The following is a 21,375-nucleotide window of genomic DNA, read 5'->3' on the forward strand; positions in this document are numbered from 1 at the left end:
GAGAACTTGAACTTACAACAGCTGATATTGGTCCCTACCCACCTAGGTGGTCATGTTCTAGACTTCATTTTTGCCAAGGAAAATACAGCCAAAGTTGAGACCATTTCGCTTGTGCTAGACGGATCACTTCCTTGTTACCTTCCCAGTAGGTAGCCCTACTAAAAACCTAGATTTTGCGATCACACCCAACTACCGCAAAGGCAGGGAGTGGAATATAATGCTTGATATAGACAATCAAATGTCCTTACTTACTGACTCCTTTGTGTTTGATGTAAATAAGTCTGTGGAAATCAACTACCAGGAATTTTGTAAGCAGATCAATAAGACACTTGACCAGATTATTCCTATAAAAAATCTAAGAACTAAACATAAACGATCTGCCCCCTGGTCTAACGAGAATTTGAAAGTTCTCAGACACAACTGCAAATTGGCAGAAAGAAAATGGAGGAAATTATTTTGGAGGCCCCTAATACAACACGTAGGGTCTTCAAAAGAGTTGAAGAATTATCTAAACCTGACTCCCTAAAAAATAAAACAGTCGCAACTCAAGAACTCTGCGACAGCTTAGCTACTTTTTTTGAGTAAAACATGTCCAAGATAATAACTGGGCTGGGATCAGTCATCTGCAGGTCAAATAAATGAAGAGGCTCGCGAGTACAAACTAATAACTCTAAGCCAGTTTGTTCTTCCTACAGACGATGAGTTCTACAAACTGGCTAGGAGCACTAAATCTGGATCCCCCTTGGACCCTCTCCCCCCCCAAGGTCTAGAAGGAGTATGGCAGACAGCTAATGCCACAGCTCCATAGGATCTGCAGTCAATCCTTGAGCAGTGGGATAGTTCCTTCCTGTTGGAAACAGGCTTTAGTGGCAACCCTACTGAGGAAACCTACCCTTGACACTCAGTGTCTGAACAACTACCAATATCACTTCTCCCTCACCCGGTAAAAATTCTCGAACGCCTTGTCAGCAGAGCTTTGTCAACCTTTTGTGAAACCAATTTGAGATTTGAAGATGAGGAATTTGGTTTTCGTTCAGGCCACGGGGCAGAGACAGCATTGGTTGTCGTCTTAGACAAACTTAAAATGAGGGCAGACAGAGATCAATCAACTGGGTTGATTTTACTTGATATGTCTGCTGCTTTTGACACGGCCAACCACAAAATTTTATTGATGCGGCTTGCGGAACTTGGGCTGGAAGACCTTGCTTTTAATTGGCACAAGTCCTATTTGGAGAATAGACAACAAGCAGTACGACTCTCCCCCTTTTCATCCGAATTTAGAACGATTGAGCATGGAGTCCCTCAAGGATCCTCCATTATTCCGATCCTTTTCAATATTTATTTAAGACCTCTGATCCCCATCATTAAATCCTATAACATCAAGCTGGTGAATTATGCTGACGACTTGCAGCTTATCCTGTCTTTGGAAAGCAGGGAGTCTGCGTCACTCAGTGACTTCCACGAGTGCATGCAGAAGATGGCTAGTTGGCTTATGGACAATTCCCTGCAATTTAATGGTGAGAAAACGGAAATTCTGCACTGTACAGTGAAAAAAGTCCCTTGCCCACTTCCAGATGAATTTTGGCCTATCCAGACAGGCACACCTCCCATACCAGTGGCTGATGTGCGCAATCTGCAGGTAGTCTTCGACAACAAGCTGAGTATGGAGAAACATGTAAATAAAACAGTTGGTACTTGTTTCTCCCCTATCAAGGCCTTGTGGAAGATGCTTCCCATGCTGCCTCTGTCAGCCAGGGCTCTAGTAGTCAGAAGCGTCATCTTGAGTCGGCTAGACTACTGTAACGCCCTGCTTCTTGGTGCACCAAATTTTCTCATCAAGAGACTACAAAAAATTCAAACAATAGCCGTCAAGTTAGCTTTAAAGAGGAGTTGGGATGACTCTGTGTCTGCGGCTCTTATCGATCTCCACTGGCTTCCTCTGGCCCAGAGAATCGAGTTCAAAGCTGCATGCATTGTGTTCAAGGCCCTTCATGGACTCGGACCCCAGCCTCTCCAGAAAAAATTTGTCTGGTACTCCCCTTCACGAACTCTTCGCTCCTCTACTGCTTACCTGGCCTGTACCACCAGAGTACGAACTTCTAGATTTGGTGGCAGAACATTCAGTTGGACAGCGGCACAGTTGTGGAGTAACCTCCCACTTAACATCAGAGAATCAGAGGAGTTCGTACAGTTTACAAAAAAACTTAAAACCCATCTTTTTCCCAGGGTGTAGTGCTACATCACCTGCGGCGGGCAACTCTGCGTGTGATTCAAAACTTCTATCTTCAGTGCCAGGATACCCGTGGGGTGATAGAGCGCTTTATAAATATTGGATACATTACATTACATAGATCAGAAGATCGGGGAAGAATCTCGCTGAGGAAGAGAGTGTCAGAGAGGGGTGCGGCGAAGTCGTCAGTATTCTAGAGAGGTCAGCTATCCTGTTATGAATCCTGTCCTGAAGTCTTTGTCTCCTGACCTATCCTGGGGACCCTTACCAGCCCTTTGGCCAGGGGGTTGGTCTTTCACACTATCCTTGGTAAGCAACATTTTTCTTTTTATTGATGAATGTCCTTTTCCCTCTGTCCTCTCTCTTTCTGAACCTTGATTATTGTATGGAATGGTTCACATGCATTTAATTTAGATAAAGATGTAAACCTTCCTGAGTCTGTGGTTATTTACTTTTAAATAAAAGAATAGTTTGAGTTATGGTAATTATGACCATCAACTAGTTCAACTACTGGTCCATCGACCAGAGGAAAGAACTTTTTGATTAGTGAAAGGTTAGTTAGGAGTGTTAATTAACTAATCCTGAATATTGTGAAAACATATAAGAAACTTAACAAAAATCCAGCGGTTCACTCAATCATGTGTGTTTTATGAGCCCAGGTGAGTATATGGTAGTAGAGTATCTGTTGCTGGTACACCGCTGGATCACAACTGCAAACCGTATTCCATTTAGGAATAATTGATCCAGAAGAAGATGTGGTCCATGATTTTGAATATTTTGACTCAATAACTAGACTCATTTTCAAAATAAATATAGGTCTAGGTGTTGTTAATCGATATTGAAAATTGATAGTGATGATGATGATAAGTGGGCATAAGGGGTGTCTATTTTTTGGAATACTGGGGAAGGAGGGATATTAGGAAACTTAAGACTCTGAAATTTTTGATAAACATTGCCTGAAATGAAATTTGGAATCACTGAATTACATCACAGAAATAGCATGGCAGATTAACTCGAGCAAAATGCAGGTGGGAACAGCAGGTATATCATTTACAGAAAACCTGAGGTATTAAATACTGATAAGGAGGGATCTAGGGGCATATTATCAAGGCAGGTGATAAAATTCTCGCTGTTTTAGCGGCAGAAAACAGCCGCTAAAATGGCGATAATCGGCTTGATAATATGCTCTATGGAATTCCAATTGAAGCCCATGTTAAATGTCCTTCACATTTAACATGGGCTTCAATTGGAATTCCATAAAGCATATTATCAAGCTCAATATCGCCGTTTTAGCTGCAGTTTTCTGCCGCTAAAACGGTGATAATTTTATCGCCTGTCTTGATAATATGCCCCCTAGTTTCCCTACTTTTAAAGATCCCCACAGTGAGCTCTGCAGGGCAAAACTAAGACATTTTACCGTATTACTGCATGTCTTCCCCCTTTTAGAGCTGCCAGTTTTGAAATGTTGCTAGTATTCTCCGCATACATTTCACATTATCTGGTGAAATCTGTGTGGAAAAAATGAGGTAGTACGAAAATTGTGCAGGACTCGCAATGCCAATTTAGGCGCACACCTGGTTAGCACCTGACTCGATGTTACCAACGAACTTCGAATGAGGGTTTGAATATGAATCCTGGTTTCACCACTTTAATTTACTGGATTACTACTTGGTAAAAGGAATAATGTATATTACAACTTACAGAGTTACACAATAAAACAAAGACAACCTCCACCCCCAAGTCCTTTGGAAGCCCGTTTGTTAGTCAAAAACAGGTACATGAAATAACCTGCGAAATTAAGATGGCTCACAAAAGCTCTAACTGTACAGCAACTGATCTGACCTAATTCGTTCCTCTGGCAAAACGTTTCCACTTGGGGCATAGTTCTCATCAATGTATGACGGGATTCAGATACTGCTGCAGCTGTACCTCATTTTTAAATTCCAGTTATTGACACAACTTCGACTAGCTAAATTAATACAAGCTGGTCTACTTCTTAAAATGTCATCACCTATTGGATGTACCATTTCAACATTTCTTACTTAAGTATATCTCTTCAAAATAGATTTGTTTTCCAGTAGACATCTACTAGGACAATATTCCCTGCCTTCCAGGTACACGCTGGAGGTAGCTGAACCAGAAACATCATGCAAGAGAAACTGTCTGGAACTGTGGCAATCTTTGAGTCTGATGATGGAAATGCTTCTAATGCATTTGACTTTTATTGTGGCCTCTAGTAGGTGCTGGGGTAGGTAGTTTAGTATCCACCTGCCTGAGTGTTTTTATCAGAAGTGGGTAGGTATTAATATTTAGTTCTATGGGGTTCTTTATCAATGATGTGCGAAATGTTAGTTTGTCAGTTGTCAATGGTTATTTAGACAAATAAAGTCTAGCGATATAATTGACAGATACACCAACATTACAAAACCAGTTATAAAATCATAGCATGAAACAATACTTTTTCATAGAAATGTAACTGCCACATCTTCAAAGCGCATTCCAACCATAAGATATATTGCAGCATCAGGTGACAATGCATTATACTTTATAAATAATGTTTTTAAAGTCTGCTAGCGCAAAGATATATACATAAAACAATCCCATAAAAATAGGTTAAAGTGAATTTGCTATTTAAAATGCTGAGGCATTTCCCTTCCTTGGTCTGTGCCATCACACCAGGAATAGCAAATAAAGCATTTAAACTAAGTCGGTTGGGTAACAGGTATATGTACAGGAAGACAGAGTCACTGCTACACCAAATCACCAACATTAGACTGCAAATCTTCAATGCTGGTTCCTCTTCAGAGGCGCTTGAGCAGTGCTCCACCACCTGGGACCTGCAACAGACACTATAAGATATCTATATTAATTATTTGCCCCATATTTCCTTTCGGCTGAGTCAGTCTGCAACTTTGCAGTCTCATAGTGCAGGAAGTGTAGTCCTCCTCTTTGCACCACTGCTGTAACAAGTGCGCATGTCAGGTGGGGCAAATATGTTGGCACTGCCAAACAGAACTGTGTGCTTTGAGGTATCTGAACCATCGCTGTTTTACAGAGCCAGGTAAACAAATAATGCAGTGTCTGCTCTCCAATGGATTATTGAGATGCCTCGCCCAACCACAACAATAACAACAAGTTGGGAAAGTTTAGCTTGATTCCCTCAAGACAGGAAATTCATACATATTGGCATATATACTCCTACCATATCAAAACTAAAGTTGTATCCAAGTATCACCTTTGCCAGCCTCGATGTTCATATTGGGTGGAGGTTTTATTATACTTTTCAAAGTATGCCTCTACGTGAATTTAGCTTGTTAATATGCATGCTATTACATCGTGTTCCATTACAATGCGGTCATTACTACAACCGGGTTGTTAGAACGCGATACCTTAACATCGGAAGTCATTAGATCGACTTGCTGTAGGGGGCGTGCTGGACTTAGGAATAGTATGATTTACTATTCCGACTCCAGCATGTGCCACAGTAGGGAAGGTGTTGGAATAGTAAATTATACTATTCCTTAGTTTAGAGCGCCCCCTACAGCAAGTCGATCTAGTGACTTGCGATGTGAAGGTATTGCGTACTAACAACGTGATTGTTGTAACAACTGTGTTGTAAAAGCACCGCAATGTAATGGTAGCATTGTAACGCTGGTTACTCCTCTCCGTTACATCACAGGTGCTCTTTATGAATGCCTCCATAAAGAGCACACAGGGGTTATTTACCTTTAGCCTATCCCGTGCTCGCGTCGGCCGTGAGCACTACCTTCGGGGTGCTGCACACGACTGTTGGCCGACGCAGCCCGGCCCACCCATTAGAACGCCCGCACCGCGGCAGAATGTCCGCCATGGTAAACGGGTTAAAGACCAATAAAAGATGTGGCATAGAACTCCTGTACTCCAGCCACCTATAGACACTGTCGACCCAACATCAGTGTGTTGTAAGTGCTCTGGCCAGCTTAAGGAACTGGAGAAGTTGAAACCTAAATATATGTTTAAGGCTACTCTCTCCACACCATTCCTTGCCATTTGCCAACACATTTCTAACATTTTTTTTCAATTGTTATGATTTTTGTTTTATTCCCATTTACTGAGTTTGACAAATTGGCTCTTGTGGTGATAACTTTTAAATTGTTGATCAATTATATTTTGTGTGTGAGGAAAAATAATCGTTTTTTCTTAAACAGAGAGTGGCAAGAAGCATTCCTTTAAAGCAGTAAAAGTGTTTATGTTTGTTCATGATAGAGTGAAATAAATGTCTTTGAACAATGTCTAAAACGATGGGGACCAGCTTTCTAGCACTCATACAAATATGTATAGATGGTGCAGTGAGTGGATTTCACACAAAATAGGAACTCCATTCCACTTCATAGTTCAGAATCTATAGACTGCTATAAGCAGTAAGTCCTCCTCCCACACCACAGGGGGTTTCGTAACATTGTAATGTTTGATCACACTACTCTTAATTGTCTTCCACTGTGGACTAGGCTACTACCCGGTTATAAGGAGGAAGGTTTGTGACGAAAGTATGGATGTGATAAACATTCAGACCATTAACTCCTATTGGTTGAACCAAACCCATGGTCAGTGACAAAGTGGTGAGCAGTAGGTGCTGATGTAATGAGAGCATTTCTATGTTGATGGCCGCACTCATAGTGGGGTCTGTACTGCCTCTCAGCGTTTCTTTGATTTCTGGTGGACACCTTGGCTTCACAATGTTGTCCTTTCAAGTCCTCTGCTGGCCCCTCTCAAAATGTGAGTATACATCTGGCAAGGATGTAAGTCTTCTTTAGTGGTCCCACACCATCTCTTTTATCTACTGCCTGCCCATGCAAAGGAAAGGCCTGCCGGGTAGAAATGGGCTGGACATGCATCACACTCTTCAGAATCTTTGTTGGGGCAGGAGAGAGCGTGCGGCCTCTGCCACAGAATGATGCTGCCTCCTATAGGTGTTGGGGAGATCGGAGGCTGTGCAGTGGAGATGCTAAAAACATCTAGGTGCCGCTCGCAGGCGCTGACTTTGGGGCGATTCATCATTTTATTTTCCTACGAGCAGAGTGTGGCTTGACATCGAATACCTGCAAAGTGAGGGGCAGAGTATTTTGGGAAGAGCAGCCGGGTTGGGACTGCGAGGACCAGCGGGCCTTGCCTGCCATCATTTGCCACAGCTGGGGCCTCTTCCTGCACCCTCCCCCTTCCTCTACATAACGCCTCACGGCCCCCGCTCCGCGGGAGCCGCTCGCAGGCGCTGACTTTGGGGCGATTCATCATTTTATTTTCCTACGAACAGAGTGTGGCTTGACATCGAATACCTGCAAAGTGAGGGGCAGAGTATTTTGGGAAGAGCAGCCGGGTCGGGACTGCGAGGACCAGCGGGCCTTGCCTGCCATCATTTGCCACAGCTGGGGCCTCTTCCTGCACCACTCCTCCTACCTACTTTAGCTACGCCCACAACCGCGCACGCGGGACGAGCCCGGGCGAAGCCCGGGCCAAGGGCGGGCCCGTTTGAGCCCGTTCGAGCATGGGCGAGACCGGACCGGGCTACCCTCCTTGGCTTTCCTGTCCACCTCTTTTTTACCACCCTGATCTCGCACTAAGGACTATGGCTACTAGAGAAACGAGGAGCAAAACCATGCAGGCTGGTGGTCATCCAACAGGTACTTTGGACAATTATTTTGTCAAAGCGGGTTCACTTCTCATTGATGAAATCACCATACTGGAAAGGCGCATATCCCAGGAGATTGAATGGGTAAGAAGATCCTCCATGGGTACAATAGCGCATGCCAGATCTCCCGAGAATGGACAGGATCATTTGGACCATGAAAGACGGGATAACGGGGTGGTGGGTTTGCCTAATGTATCTATTTCTATTTCGCAACATAGGGACAATGAATCCCTTGGCACCGAATACACACGACAATTGTCCCCACCCTCTATCCAATTCCATCCTACTTCTCCATCCCTTGTACCAACTACTCAAAATATTGAAATCTCTAGCGCTAGAGACACTAGTTTGGAATGTGGAGTTAGGGAAGGAGCAATACCCAAAATGTAAATGTAAATGTATTTCGATTTATATAGCGCACGAATCACCCAGGGGTCTCAAGGCGCTTGCTTAGGGAACCCGTCCTGGTATTCCCCTGTGAGATACCCCGGCAGGGTATTTACAAGGTGAAAGCCAGGCATCCCGCCGCGAGGGGCCGTAGTGGAGATTAAGCAAGCTATTGCCCAGAGTCGCAGAGTGTGACCCCGTGAGTCGAGTAGGCACCGGAGCGAGAATTGTCGAGTCCGTGGAATTTTTTAGCCCAAGACCCGCCGAGGCGGGGAATCGAACCCTGGTCCACGGCTGATCTCAGCTTCCGGGTCTGCCGCCTCTAACCACTGAGCCACACTTCTCCACCAAAAGGAAAAGAGGGGCCCAAAATCCTGGGGGTCGTAAGGCAAAAGTTGCCAAGCACAATAACTTAGGGGAGGGCAACACCTCGGTACACAGTAAAACTGTACCCCTACCCCCAAAAGATACTACAACAATATCCCTAACCACTCCACCTACGCGAGTTATTGAGCAGGTGAATTCTAGCCCCATAACAACGGAAGGAGGTGCCATCACTATCGACAACATTGGCACTCTCCTTAGTTCACTACTTAGCCCCTTAGAAGCCCGCTTAACCAGGATTGAAGCTAGACTGACAACCATAGAGAAAAGTTTGGCACTAATAGTTGAGGGTCTTAAAATAGATAACAAGGCTGACAGGGGTGGGGCCGAATCTAAGAACAAGTGGGGTACAACAACAGCAATCTCCACCAAGGATGCTAGAATAGCTCCAAACTCCAGAAATCACAGTCGTCCACCACCCTCCCTGTAACTTCCCAACCTATGGAAGGTGTAACTACAACTAATCACCCTGAGTCCAACATTAAATCTAACCAGGCGGTGGCTGACAAAACAAATAAGATTATGTCTATAGATCTCCCCCCTGAGGCCAGCCCATTTGTAGTTATCCTTGCAGGTATACCGGAATTAAAACCAGAGATTAAAGAATCGGTCACCGCATTAAGAAACAAGGTGGTCAATTGGCTTACCCTAAATAGACCCCTTCCTGTAGGAATAGCGAGTGAGGTACTTATGGTAAGAAGAGTCCCCTGGCTAGGTAACACAAAGAAATCGATTAAAGGCGATTGTGTCTTGATTAATTTCAGGGATCCTAGGACTGTTTCACACATATGTGGGAGGCCATATCGTGATCAAGGAACATCAATCCAGTCTTTACCCCTATCCTTTTTTTACCCACCCTGGCGTAATGCCCGGGAGGAGGAGGGATGGGATTTGGTCCCCATGAGAGGGAGAGGCTGGGGAAGCAGGGAGAGAGGAGAGTTCTAACGTCCGATAGTTCAGCAGCCTGCCCATCCCACATTATATAACAGGTTTAGCTGTCTGGATATGATTGACTGACTCTACCCACTGAGGAGGGGGGTGGCTCATCACCGACTCAGTGGGGAGCAAGCGGGCAAAATCACCTCTTCTAGTCAACGCACCTCTCGCATCTTAGGGATTAAGTCCCGCGTAGAACTACAGTATGACAAGGAATGCCAACACTCCATATCCGGGCCACCACTCAGAAATATGCAACATTCAGCTAGACAGGGGGATCTAATGCAAAACATAACACCGCCGGCTAGCCTAATTGGTCAGTGGGTTACTCCAAGTCCCACTTCCAATCCTAAACCATTAGGGCCATCATCTAGAAACATGCAACCTTTAGGCAGACAGGGGGAACTAAGTCAAACCGTAACATCGCTGGCCAGCCCAAAAGTCCAGGGGGTCACCCCAAGTTCGATATCTCATCATAAACCAGCTCCGTTAAAGATACTGTCTTGGAACCTGGCTGGCTTGGGAAACAAGCTCGATTCCATAGACTGGAGCACATTTATAGACTCTAAGGATGTTTGTATGTTTCAAGAAACTTGGGCAAGAGAGGAACATAATCGTCCTGGTTTTGCTGTATTTTCCATTCCTGCTCGATGGGGGGGCAAGGGGCATCCCTCTGGTGGCCTTGCCATCTGGGTGGCATCCTACCTGGGTTGCAGGGCTACATCACACCCCACAGCTTCCGAGGACGTCCAATGCGTCCTCATGGAATGGCCCAATTCCATCAAACTGGCAGTGGTAAATGTTTACTCTAGGCCGGTGAACATAACCAGGGAGTCAAGTACCATTGAGGAACTTTCCACCTTCCTCAATGATATTGCCAAGGATATACCCTTTGTGGTGGGGGGCGATCTGAACTGCCACTTTGAGACACTAACAGGACTACTAGATGGAACCTCAATGGAGGAGGACGCGCTGTGGCTAGTACCTCCCACGGTGGCCCCTCCCCCCAGAGCCTGGACACCATTAGCAGTACAGATCACCGCCTTAACCCTCAAACACGCTATTAGGGCCTGTAATGGGCGTCTGAATTCAGACATCCCCTCTAAATGTACATTCAATAAAATGGGGAAGGAGTCAAGATTGGACTATATTCTAGTCCAACTTTCCTCCTGGTCTAAAAGTAAGGACTTCAGGGTGATAGCGAGGGATGACAGCGATCACAATGCGCTTGAATTAGAATACTCCCTCCCCGGTCTAGATGATGAACATAGGGATGACGAAGATGTGCCCACTATAGAGTTGTTCCTGGCAAACAACAGACGTAGAGTGAGGTGGGAAAAACTAGCCACCAACCCAGAAAAGGTTTCAGAGTTGTATGGCTGCGTTATTCCCATACTCGAAAAGGTGAGTGTACTAGTGGCGCAACCCAACGCTCATGAGATGCATAAAAAACTCTGGTCCGCTCATGAGGAGTTTATTAAGACTACCGCTGAAGTCTTTTTTTCCCCAGTAAAAATTGGGGGTAGTATTCGACATCGACCTATGTGGTGCAACGCTGCCTGCCGAAAGGCTAAAGCAGACCTGTTGATTTCCCTAAAGCAAGGTAACAACAGATCCGTAATACAGGCAAGGAGAAGGGACTACAAGCGCTTGATTACCCATGCTAAGGCAGAATGGGATCAGGACAAATGGGAGAATCTCACCGCCACATTAGCAGATAGGGACTCACGTAAATTCTGGCGAATAGTAAGTACGGGGTCCGTTGAGTCACTCTCGGCCTTCGAACCTAATATTTCAGCCAGGGTCTGGCAAGAACACTTTCAAGCTCTTTATGTTGGAGCTGATGTGGATACAGATGGGGCCCTAACTCACCCATTGCCAATTATTGGCTTACAACTGGAGGGGGATCTTTTTACCGAGGAAGAGGTCCGAGTTGCTATCTCTGGGTTGGCATCTGGCAAAGCTCCTGGCCTGGATGGGCTCCAGGGCGACCTTTTTAAGCCAGAGCCAGACGTATGGCTCCATGCCTGCTGATGATCTTCAATGCCGTATTGAGGGGCATGGAGGTGCCCTGTACTTGGCTGGGGGCAGATATTGTCCCTATATTTAAGAAGGGTTCACCTCTGCTACCAGCCAATTACAGGCTCATCGACGTGTCACAAAAGCTGTTTGGGAGACTGATATTAGATCGCCTCCATGACTGGATCGAAGAGTTCGCTATTCTGAGCCCTTAACAGGCAGGATTCAGAAAGAAAATCTCAACAACGGATCAGATCTTTCGTCTTAACTTCCTATTTTGGAAAACTGCGATAATCGAAGGCAGCAGCTTATATACGGTCTTTGTAGACCTGCGTGCCGCCTTCGACTTGGTGCCAAGACAGAAACTGTGGTCCGTCCTTGCGGAGTTGGGCATCCCACTTGATATCTTGAACATCTTGATAAGACTCCATCAAGAAAACTTTGCTCGGGTCAGGTGCGGTAGGAATGGGATGCTTTCGGCAAGATTCCCCGTTGACAGAGGGGTGAGACAGGGTTGTGTGTTGGCACCTACGCTGTTCTGCCTCTTTGTCAACGGGGTAATCGCCCACTTGACTGGGATTAATGATATTGATGCCCCAAGGCTTAACGGCAGCAGGGTGCCAGCAATCATGTTTGCGGATGACACCCTGCTGCTGTCCAAATCCCCGATGGGGATACAACGAGTCCTGGATGGTTTTGTGTCATTTTGTGGGGAGCGGGGGCTGACGATTAATGCTCTGAAAACTAAATATATGATCTTTAACCCCCCATCCTCAACTCGCCCTAATCCATCTATAGGCACATCGAGACTAGAGAGCGTTCAAACATTTGAGTATTTAGGGGTGACTCTTAATCAAAATATGACCTGGGATACTCATTGAATAAAGGCCAATCTTAAATTGGCGCAGTTAATAGGTGGTATCTCTAGGATATCAAATAGATCGACTTATAAACCCCTCGGCTCAGTGCTTGAAATCTACAAAGTGCAGGCGAGGGGGGCAGTTATACACGGTGGAGAACTGTGGGGGCATACACCTGTTTTAAACCTCATGACCACAGAAAATAAGTTCACCAGGCAGTTGGTAGCCCTACCTTCTAGCACCCCGCTTCTCCCTCTAAGACTAGACTTGGGCCTCAGATCAATAGAGGAAGAATTGGGTTTAAAACCACTATCATTCTGGCGACGACTTTGGACCACTCCTGAGCTCCCCTGGCTAAAATATATAAAAAAGATTTGCGAGAATCTGGGAAGGCCAGAATTATGGTTAGACCCCGAAAACGCATGCAGCAAGGTTTCACGCAAACATTTATCCAAGGAATACTATGACTTAAAATTAAACACTTTACTTGGGAATAGCCGGTTGGGGTCTCTAACAAGGTCATTCATTCAATTTAAAGACTCCTACCACCTGGAATATGTTCTTGAAAGCATCTCCCTGGCCCTGACCAGGAAATTATATTTGCAGTGGAGGTATGGCAGCCTCCCCCTTAGAGCATTCACACATACCTGGTCCCTCTCTTACTCCGCCAAGCAATGCCCTGCATGTCCATCTCAAATGGAAAGTGAAATACAGGTTTTATTCTTTTGTAAAGCTTATCAAAAACCCAGAAAGTATTGGCTTGTTCCTCTTCTTAAAAACTTAGGTTTCAGGCATTGCACTCCAGCCCACAGAATACTTAAGACGGATTTATCACCTTCAACTGTGTTTGCGATAGCTACATTTTTAACTGCGATGTGGCACAAGCGCACTCGTTACATTTTGAATTCTGATACAGATTTGGTACAAGCTTCATAACAATTCATTGTACAGATTACCCTAAATCGGAATGATCTGTAAATGTTTTTACTAACTATCAGAAATGTGATTGTTTATAGTATGTACCAGTCGGACTTGTAACCTGCACTAGCACTTTGAACTCGTACAACAAGATGACAAATGTAATGATTTTCTTTTAATTCCTGTTTTATGAACATGACTATCCACAAATGTTTTTAAATCCATGATGTACATCTTTTATGATCCAAGCGATCGAAATAAAGATAGAAATGAATGAATGAAAAACAACTAGGCACCAGGTGCTGACATGGTATAAAAAGAGGAAAGAAAGCTCCCCCATCAAGCCTTAGGCTCTAATGAGCAAGCCTCAGATTTGAGAGCACTAGAGTGGTTCAACATCCCAGTGCTTTAGTCCACATTTTATATCACATATGCACTGCAAATGTATAAATCAGTTGCACTTTATAAAAATGTCAACTAAGGAAATGTAAATATCAAGGACAATTATATTTTAAATCATTTACCTGTGACAGAAACTATGCCTTTCCATAAGATACTTCAAGAATATGTTAGCTTACACAGCTGAACCTCATGTTACATTTGCGCAACCATGCAGGCTTTTACTGTAGGATGATTGTGAGCATGGCCTCCGAAATTATGTGTTAGAGGAAGACCAAATTATGTGGTATAATGCGGCACAATTTGTGTAAATATTGCTTCCTTATTTTGACATTTTTACACAGGTTAACACTGTTTAGCAACGGTTTCACCTCATTAGTAACAGTTTGACACCCAAATACAGCAACAGAAAGGTGGCCAGTCAACCTTTGAAAACCCTTTCCACTACATTGTAAAATGTGTCACTATATTGTTAGTAACCTTTGATCAATTTGAGCTAGAAATTATTTGTTTTCGTAAATGTCTGCAAATTATGTAACAGATTTGTAAACAGGCACCGATCTGCTGTCACAATGACAAAGAATTTGGTTCTTTTTAGTAGATAATTCGACTCGGGATATTAACCGGCACGGAAGACGCCACGCCATGGAGCCGGTGCCTGTTTACAAATAGAACACGAATACCTATCCAACTGAGATATTTCAAAAATAACTTTACCTGTCTTGGATAGAGAACACATTGGTGCATGATACTCTACGATAAAGAATAAATTCCCCCTGAAGAAGTCCGTGAAGGACGAAACTCGTTGGCTTTGGCTACAGACTTTTAAATGAAGATCTAATAAAGAAAGAATTATCAAAAGAACATTGATTCTGCATCGAAATGATTGACATGTGTATATAAAATTGTATAGTTTACTGTATAAGTGTGCTGGACCAATGCTGCATGTAATGTATATGTAACAGATGATAGATTATGTGGCATATTTGGCAAACCTGTATTTACCCATAAAACGCCACAGTCGCAAAATCGTATAATTCCAGTGATCCTGATCATAATTAGCTCAATATTGCTAATTCCTCAGGGGTATTTTGATTAACATAAAAGAAGGCCCAAGGATATTTTGATTAGCATGAATGAAGGTCTACTTCGAATGCACACAATTCGTGGAAGCTCAAAAGACTGTAAAAGGAACAGGTTTCCCCTCACACCTCATTGCCATTAGTTTAAACCTTATTGTTTTTTTGATGTTTTACTGTAAACATTAATATGCCATTGTTCTATCTGCCTCTCTTGTCAGCTGGGAAGAAAATGTCTTTGTTTATGATCTGGTGAACAGTCGAGTCCCTGGGATACCAACTGATATCTGGATAGGACTACATGACAGAAGGCAGGTGAGAAACGATGGAGTATTAATTATGCTCTGTTATTCTTATGTCTGGTTGAAGAAACAAAATGGGCTACATGTTAGTGTCTTTATTAAAGAGTTGTTAGACCTGTCAGCCTGAGTGTGCTCTTTTTCCCTAAACAGTTTGCCTTTTTCCTCCTTTGTTACTGAAATTTGTTTTGGTTGGCTCTAGGACTCTGTGCACTTAACCACTGCTAACCAGTGTTAAACTGCTTGTGCTCTCTCCCTTAAACATAAAATTGGCTTACACCTGATCGACATAAATAATTTACTTATAAGTCCCTTTCTGCGTAATATACCATATACCCAGGGCCAGTTAATTAGATGCTACTAATGTGCCTGCAGCACTTAAGTAGCCCCTTAAACATGCACCAGGACTGCCATATCATCGTGAATTCGGTCTTAAACTACTGATTCAACTCAGCAATACACCCCCATTGTCAAACCATAAACTCACATTTTATTGCATAAAAGTCACCCCTAAGGTAGGCCCCAGGTAGCCCACAGGACAGGGTGCATTGTAATTAAAATGTTGGACATGTACTTTTACGTTTTACTTGTCCATGTAGTGAAAAGCTTCTACGTTTGTTTATCACTTCTTTGAGACCTACCTCTCCCATAGGATAATATTGGGTTTCCTTATTACCATTAATAAGTGTTCGGTGTCTGCGAAATTAAAAGTCGGAGTTTGAGTTACAATTTTAAAAATGCCACGTTTAGAAAGTTGGATTTACCTGCCCTATTTGGTGCCTGCAGCCTATTCCTGTGTCACATGACTGGGTGTAGTTTGGTAGCTGGACTTTGTTCATTCCTCACAGACTGCTGCACAATAGAGGTATTAGGTCTGCCTTGGGCGGAGCTGGGCACAGCACCACTTGCAGCTGAATATGGCTGGGCTCCACCTTCACGCGAAGAACTTGTCACCCATGAATCGTTCATGCAGCCAGCTTGGAGGCAGGGCATGAAAGTCAAAAATGTCAAGCACTTCAAAGGAAATTCTCTAGAAACTTCTCCTCCTCTTCAAAGAAGGCACCAGGTTTAAAATGGGACCCACAACCACACTCTTCAGTTCACTTTCTTGACCTGTGGAAAGACGCTCAGAGATGTATCTGCTAATGTGGCCTGCTGTATACTCCACAAGACTGCTTTGCTGTTCTTGAAAGGACTACTTTGCTGCCTGGAGCCTGCATTAAACCCCCATAGGCATGCCCTGCTGCTTGAACCCTGTTCCATCACTTGAACCCACGACTAAGTGTGGCTCCAAAGGCTAGTTGGCTGGCTTCCTGATCAGAGCCTCAGGGACAGAAAAGGCGCCAACCATCTTAAAACCGCACCTGGACCCAGCCTGAGTGAGCCCTAACTCCCTACGTGGTGCCTCTCCAGCCCTGGATCCTTGGTGGTGGTGCTAAAGATGCCCCAATAGCCGAAATCCAAATCTTCGGATTTAGAACATTTCAGGCTAAAAACTGCTCTGAGAACCGAGGGAAGACCGGAACCCACCTGCCTGTCTAGCCGCTGAACGTGTATCACCGGTTGACCTGACTTTGTGGCAGCTCCCACAATGTTCTTCTACACAGCAGTGACCCCTGTTCAGTGGTCCTTCACCAAATGGATGTCTGGCCTCCTGGATCTCTCGCCAGCTACAGCCCCCAGTTTCATCCGGCTGGAGATTTTCAACTTCCAAAAAAGTGAATAAGTCCAAATGAAAAGATCTTCACTGTGTTCTTGCCCAGTAGCTTCCTGACGACAACGCTCCCCCCTTGGACACTGCCTGGAACTTTGCCCCACTAAACTTTCCCGTCTCAGAACATTTTTCTTCGAACTGTCCTATAGGTCCGAAGGTAAGCGCTGACTGGGCCCAACCTGCTTTTTGTATACAACTCGCACTCCATAGTGGTCGGCCATATTTTTCAACTTTGACCAGGTCTCAAAAGACTAGATTTACACGGTTGGCACTTTGATCTTTTAGTTGCTTTGTGTTACCTTGAACTTCATAATTCCTCTTCTACTGATTGGATTTTTGCCATTTTAGTGTAAAATAATTAATAAAAATGTACTCTATCTAAATTAATGTGGGATTTTCTTGTGTTGTGTTTTCACTTTATACTATTTGTGAGCTGCATACATACTTTACATATTTCCTCTTTGTTAAGTCTGATTACGTTCATGCCAAGCTACCAGAAGGTAAAGCAAATGTAAATTTAGTGACTTTTGTATATCGCCCTGAAAGGGATTGTGGAATTGTGGCTATTGCTTGAGCAGGGTTAACACCCTATATCTTTGACAATTGCCGTCAGGGAGACCCCTGACAAACTGAGTACGCTGTCTCAAATCCACCTCCACCCTCATTACCCAATTGCTCGATTGCTATACTTTACTGTATCCTTTTTGAAATACCTTACTGCTCTATTTTCCTTTATTTTTTTACTTGTCTGTTTTAACCAAACTGACTTTCATCATGTACGTCTTGTAAACTTATCACTTATTTTCAAAATATGTAAAGCTCTTTGTTACCCTTAGGTTTAGCCGGTGCTATCTAAGACTCAAATAAATAAAACATTTTAAAAAATAACACCCCACTGAACCGAAAACCCAATTTCTCAAAAGAGTTATTTAGGGAATCCGATTGCTACTCATTCTTGACTTGTAGCTGAAGCTTTTGTAATGGTGTTAGGTGCTCAGCTCTATTGTCTGGAGTCTGCAGCCTATGGGCACTAACCAAGCAGACTGTAGTACATTGTAGGGACACCAAGCACCATATTGCACAGCATCCTCAGCACACTAACCAATCAGTCTAACCAGACACATTGCACTGCAATAAAAAAAACACTAGTCCACTCCACTGCACAGCATTCTTGGGACTCTATAAATAACGCCAGTAACCTGACACACAGCATTGTATCCATATAACCACTAGTACAGCCCAAAGCGTTGCATCTTAGCAAAACCTACCTACCACAAGCACTGCATTCTGTCGATGCGAACCCACTGCAGCACATTCATGAAGCACTAATTCAGCAGTGCTTCTGTGCCAACCGTGGGTACCGCAGTGAGTTCTATAGATGTTAAAATGTCACACTACATCCTTGACACAGGCATAACGAATTGCTTTTGATACACAAATATTAGACACACAAACCTCTATGTGTCTTACATGCTATAAACCACTACACTTACTACATCCTAGGGACACCAACCCACTACAATGCACTGCATCTGAAGGGCACCAACCCACACAGTGTACTAAGTTCTTTTGTAAACAACATAACACACTGCACTGCGCCATGGGCAATCCAAGAATGAACTTATGTTCCGCTATTGGTGAGTGTTACCTGGACCATGCCATCAAAACATATATGAATACAGTCTTGAATACTGATTTAAATTCTACTCTTTTCAGTAAGAATGGACCATAGAAACAAGCAATCTGACCACATTTAGACCCCATAGACCAATCAATTTCGCCACTTTTCTGAATAATCATGAGAGACAGGCACTACGGGATGTCTCCAGGGTTGAGTTCTGTGAACCGTTTGCTCCATACCCTATTTTTGCATACACATTAGGCAATTGTTAAAATGATATAATAGTAAACCGCCTGCAGAAGGTGTATTCTTAGGAATGTATAATAGATTATGTTGGAGATACTGAAAGTGTGCAATTATAGACATGGTCAGATGTTATTTTCAAAGTGTTTGCTGATATAAGGTAATTATTGGGAAAATATATAGTTAAGGACAGCAACCTTAAGATCATTATGGGTGGCATGAATCAAACGGACTGTCCCAAAATTTCTAGAGGCATTTACTTTCTATAACTCTGTAAGATATATTGGTATGGTAACTTCCCTTGGGTGAGAAATGGCAGGCAACGCCTCTGGAATTTGGAAATGGTTCTAGATGCGGGTTCCATGATTTAGGCCAACTTTGTAAACTAAGCTATGTGATCTACATTTCATAGAAAAATATTGTCAGAAAAGAAATCTCTGATTGTTCTTAGTTAACAATATATTTTTCAGTGCTAATGTGGGTGATGTTTAAGTGATAAATGCAAATTCACAATTATCAACAGCAATTGTTAATGCCTGAGAAGAATTCAGGCATTCAATCCATCTCCTTTTGGTTTTTAGGTCTCGCCTGTCAATGCACATGCGCATTGAGCTTGCGAGACTATGGGGGCTTAAACAGACTTTAACCAACTTGCGATTCCATGGCGATTCCTTGCAGTGCCCGTGAAATTCAAGCTGAATGCGCAAGCGCATTGACATTAAAAGTGCGTGCACATGCCACCAGCCGCCTGCCTTGCATTACCACATCAAAGGCAGCCCAGCCTCCCTCCCGCAGCCCCTGCTGCTTCACACCCTCATCGCCGCCTGCCGGATCAAAGGCTTTCACGGCCGGCCGCCCATGCTTTCAGTTTCATGCCGGATCAAAGGCTTTCACGGCCGGCCGGCCGTGCTTTCAGTTTCACGGCCTGTCTCCTTATTTAACTTGTTTTATAGTTTCACAGACCCTTGTATTCTATACCTTCTTAGCCCACGGCCTCTTCCAGTCCCCAGCTCCCCAGCTTCCCCCAGCGCCCACCCAATACCCCCTCTCTCCTGCGTCCTTACCCCAGCCCTTGCCTGTTGTAGCCCCAGCTATTCCCACAGTGTTTACAGCGCTCTGACTAACTGGCAGGAAAAAAACAGAGCACGTCAACCCTTCAAACTCTACAAAAACTATGACTGCTACTAATAAAAACATCCACACATTACATTATTAGGAACTTGTCTGACCTTGAAAATAGTAGCAGGGAAACAAATGTGCAGACACCGGCTCAGCCAGAGCCGATCAGGTAATTACATCTCACTCATATCACTACCAGCCACCGCCGCCCGCGCCTCGGCAACCATCGGATTACTCCGTGGCACCCCCGCTGTCTCTCTCGTGCTCTCGCTAGAACTCTCTCTTTCTCCCCAACTCTCTCCCTAAAGCTCTCTCTTCCTCTCCCTCTCTCTCGCACTCTCTCCCGTCTCTCCCTTTCTCTCCCTCTCTATCTCGCATTCCCTCCCGTCTCTCGCTAGAACTCTCTCTTTCTCCCCCGTCTCTGTAGAGCTCTCTCTCTCTTTCTCTCGCACTCTCTCCCGTCTCTCCCTCTCTCTCTTTCTCTCCCTCTCTATCTCGCATTCTCTCCCGTCTCTCGCTAGAACTCTCTCTTTCTCCCCCGTCTCTGTAGAGCTCCCTCTCTCTCTCACACTCTCTTCCGTCTCTCCCTAGAGCTCTCTCTCTCTTTCTCTCACACTCTCTCCCGTCTCTCCCTCTTTCATGCACTCTCTCCCGTCTCTCGCTAGAACTCTCTCTTTCTCCCCCGTCTCTGTAGAGCTCCCTCTCTCTCTCACACTCTCTTCCGTCTCTCCCTAGAGCTCTCTCTCTCTTTCTCTCGCACTCTCTCCCGTCTCTCCCTCTCTTTCATGCACTCTCTCCCGTCTCTCGCTAGAACTCTCTGTTTCTCTCCTCTCTCTCGCACTCTCTTCCGTCTCTCCCTAGAGTTCGCTCCAATGTTATGCAGAGGGTTTTGCCCAGGCCACACCTAGGAAAATGCAACTTGCAAATCACATCAGTGTGAACCGAATTTAATACACTCTGCTGTCCTAGCGAGCGTTTGAGCTGGTGCGACTTTTTTTAGTTTTTTAATGCATTCCGCTTCTCTCTTTAATGCCCTCACGAGAGAGGGCGGCGGCGGTGAAAGGGGGAAAGCATTTAAGCTATAAACCTTTTCATTCCGCCCCAGGGTCCACTGCAGTGGCTTTTTCAAAGTATGCGCGAAAGTAAGTAAACGTCCCACAAAATCTATTCGTAGAACTGTATCTCTACAGGGGCAGATGACTATTAGCTCATCTATTGGTTTGTAATAATTCAGACTTTTTATACAATCAGATGAAATTATATCAAGGGTCACAGCAACAATAAATCGTAAATTAAAGCAAAAATTACTTTAAGAGTAAAAGTATAAACATCTTTTATTATATCATCTCATACATTAGGTTCATAATGTCTTTTTAAAAATTTCACATATAAAAACATATTAAAAACCACAACAATCATAAGGTCAGTACAGTTCTCAATGTTTACATTCCAAATTTAAAAACAAGAGACAAAAAGAAAACATTTTCAAAGTATGCACAGCA

At 44.1% G+C, this 21,375-nt stretch overlaps 1 protein-coding gene across 1 annotated transcript in view; it reads left to right on the forward strand.

Annotated features, from left to right (window-relative positions):
- Positions 1-21,375, forward strand: part of CLEC19A (C-type lectin domain containing 19A) — a 195,807-nt gene that overhangs the window by 152,894 nt on the left and 21,538 nt on the right. Inside the window, exon 3 of the mRNA XM_078664223.1 lies at positions 15,099-15,192. Within this exon, the coding sequence (XP_078520349.1) occupies positions 15,099-15,192 (94 nt within the window). The remainder of the gene's footprint in view (positions 1-15,098; positions 15,193-21,375) is intronic.

This window comes from Lissotriton helveticus, chromosome 10, assembly GCF_964261635.1.
Source record: "Lissotriton helveticus chromosome 10, aLisHel1.1, whole genome shotgun sequence".
Taxonomy (NCBI): Eukaryota; Metazoa; Chordata; class Amphibia; order Caudata; family Salamandridae; genus Lissotriton; species Lissotriton helveticus.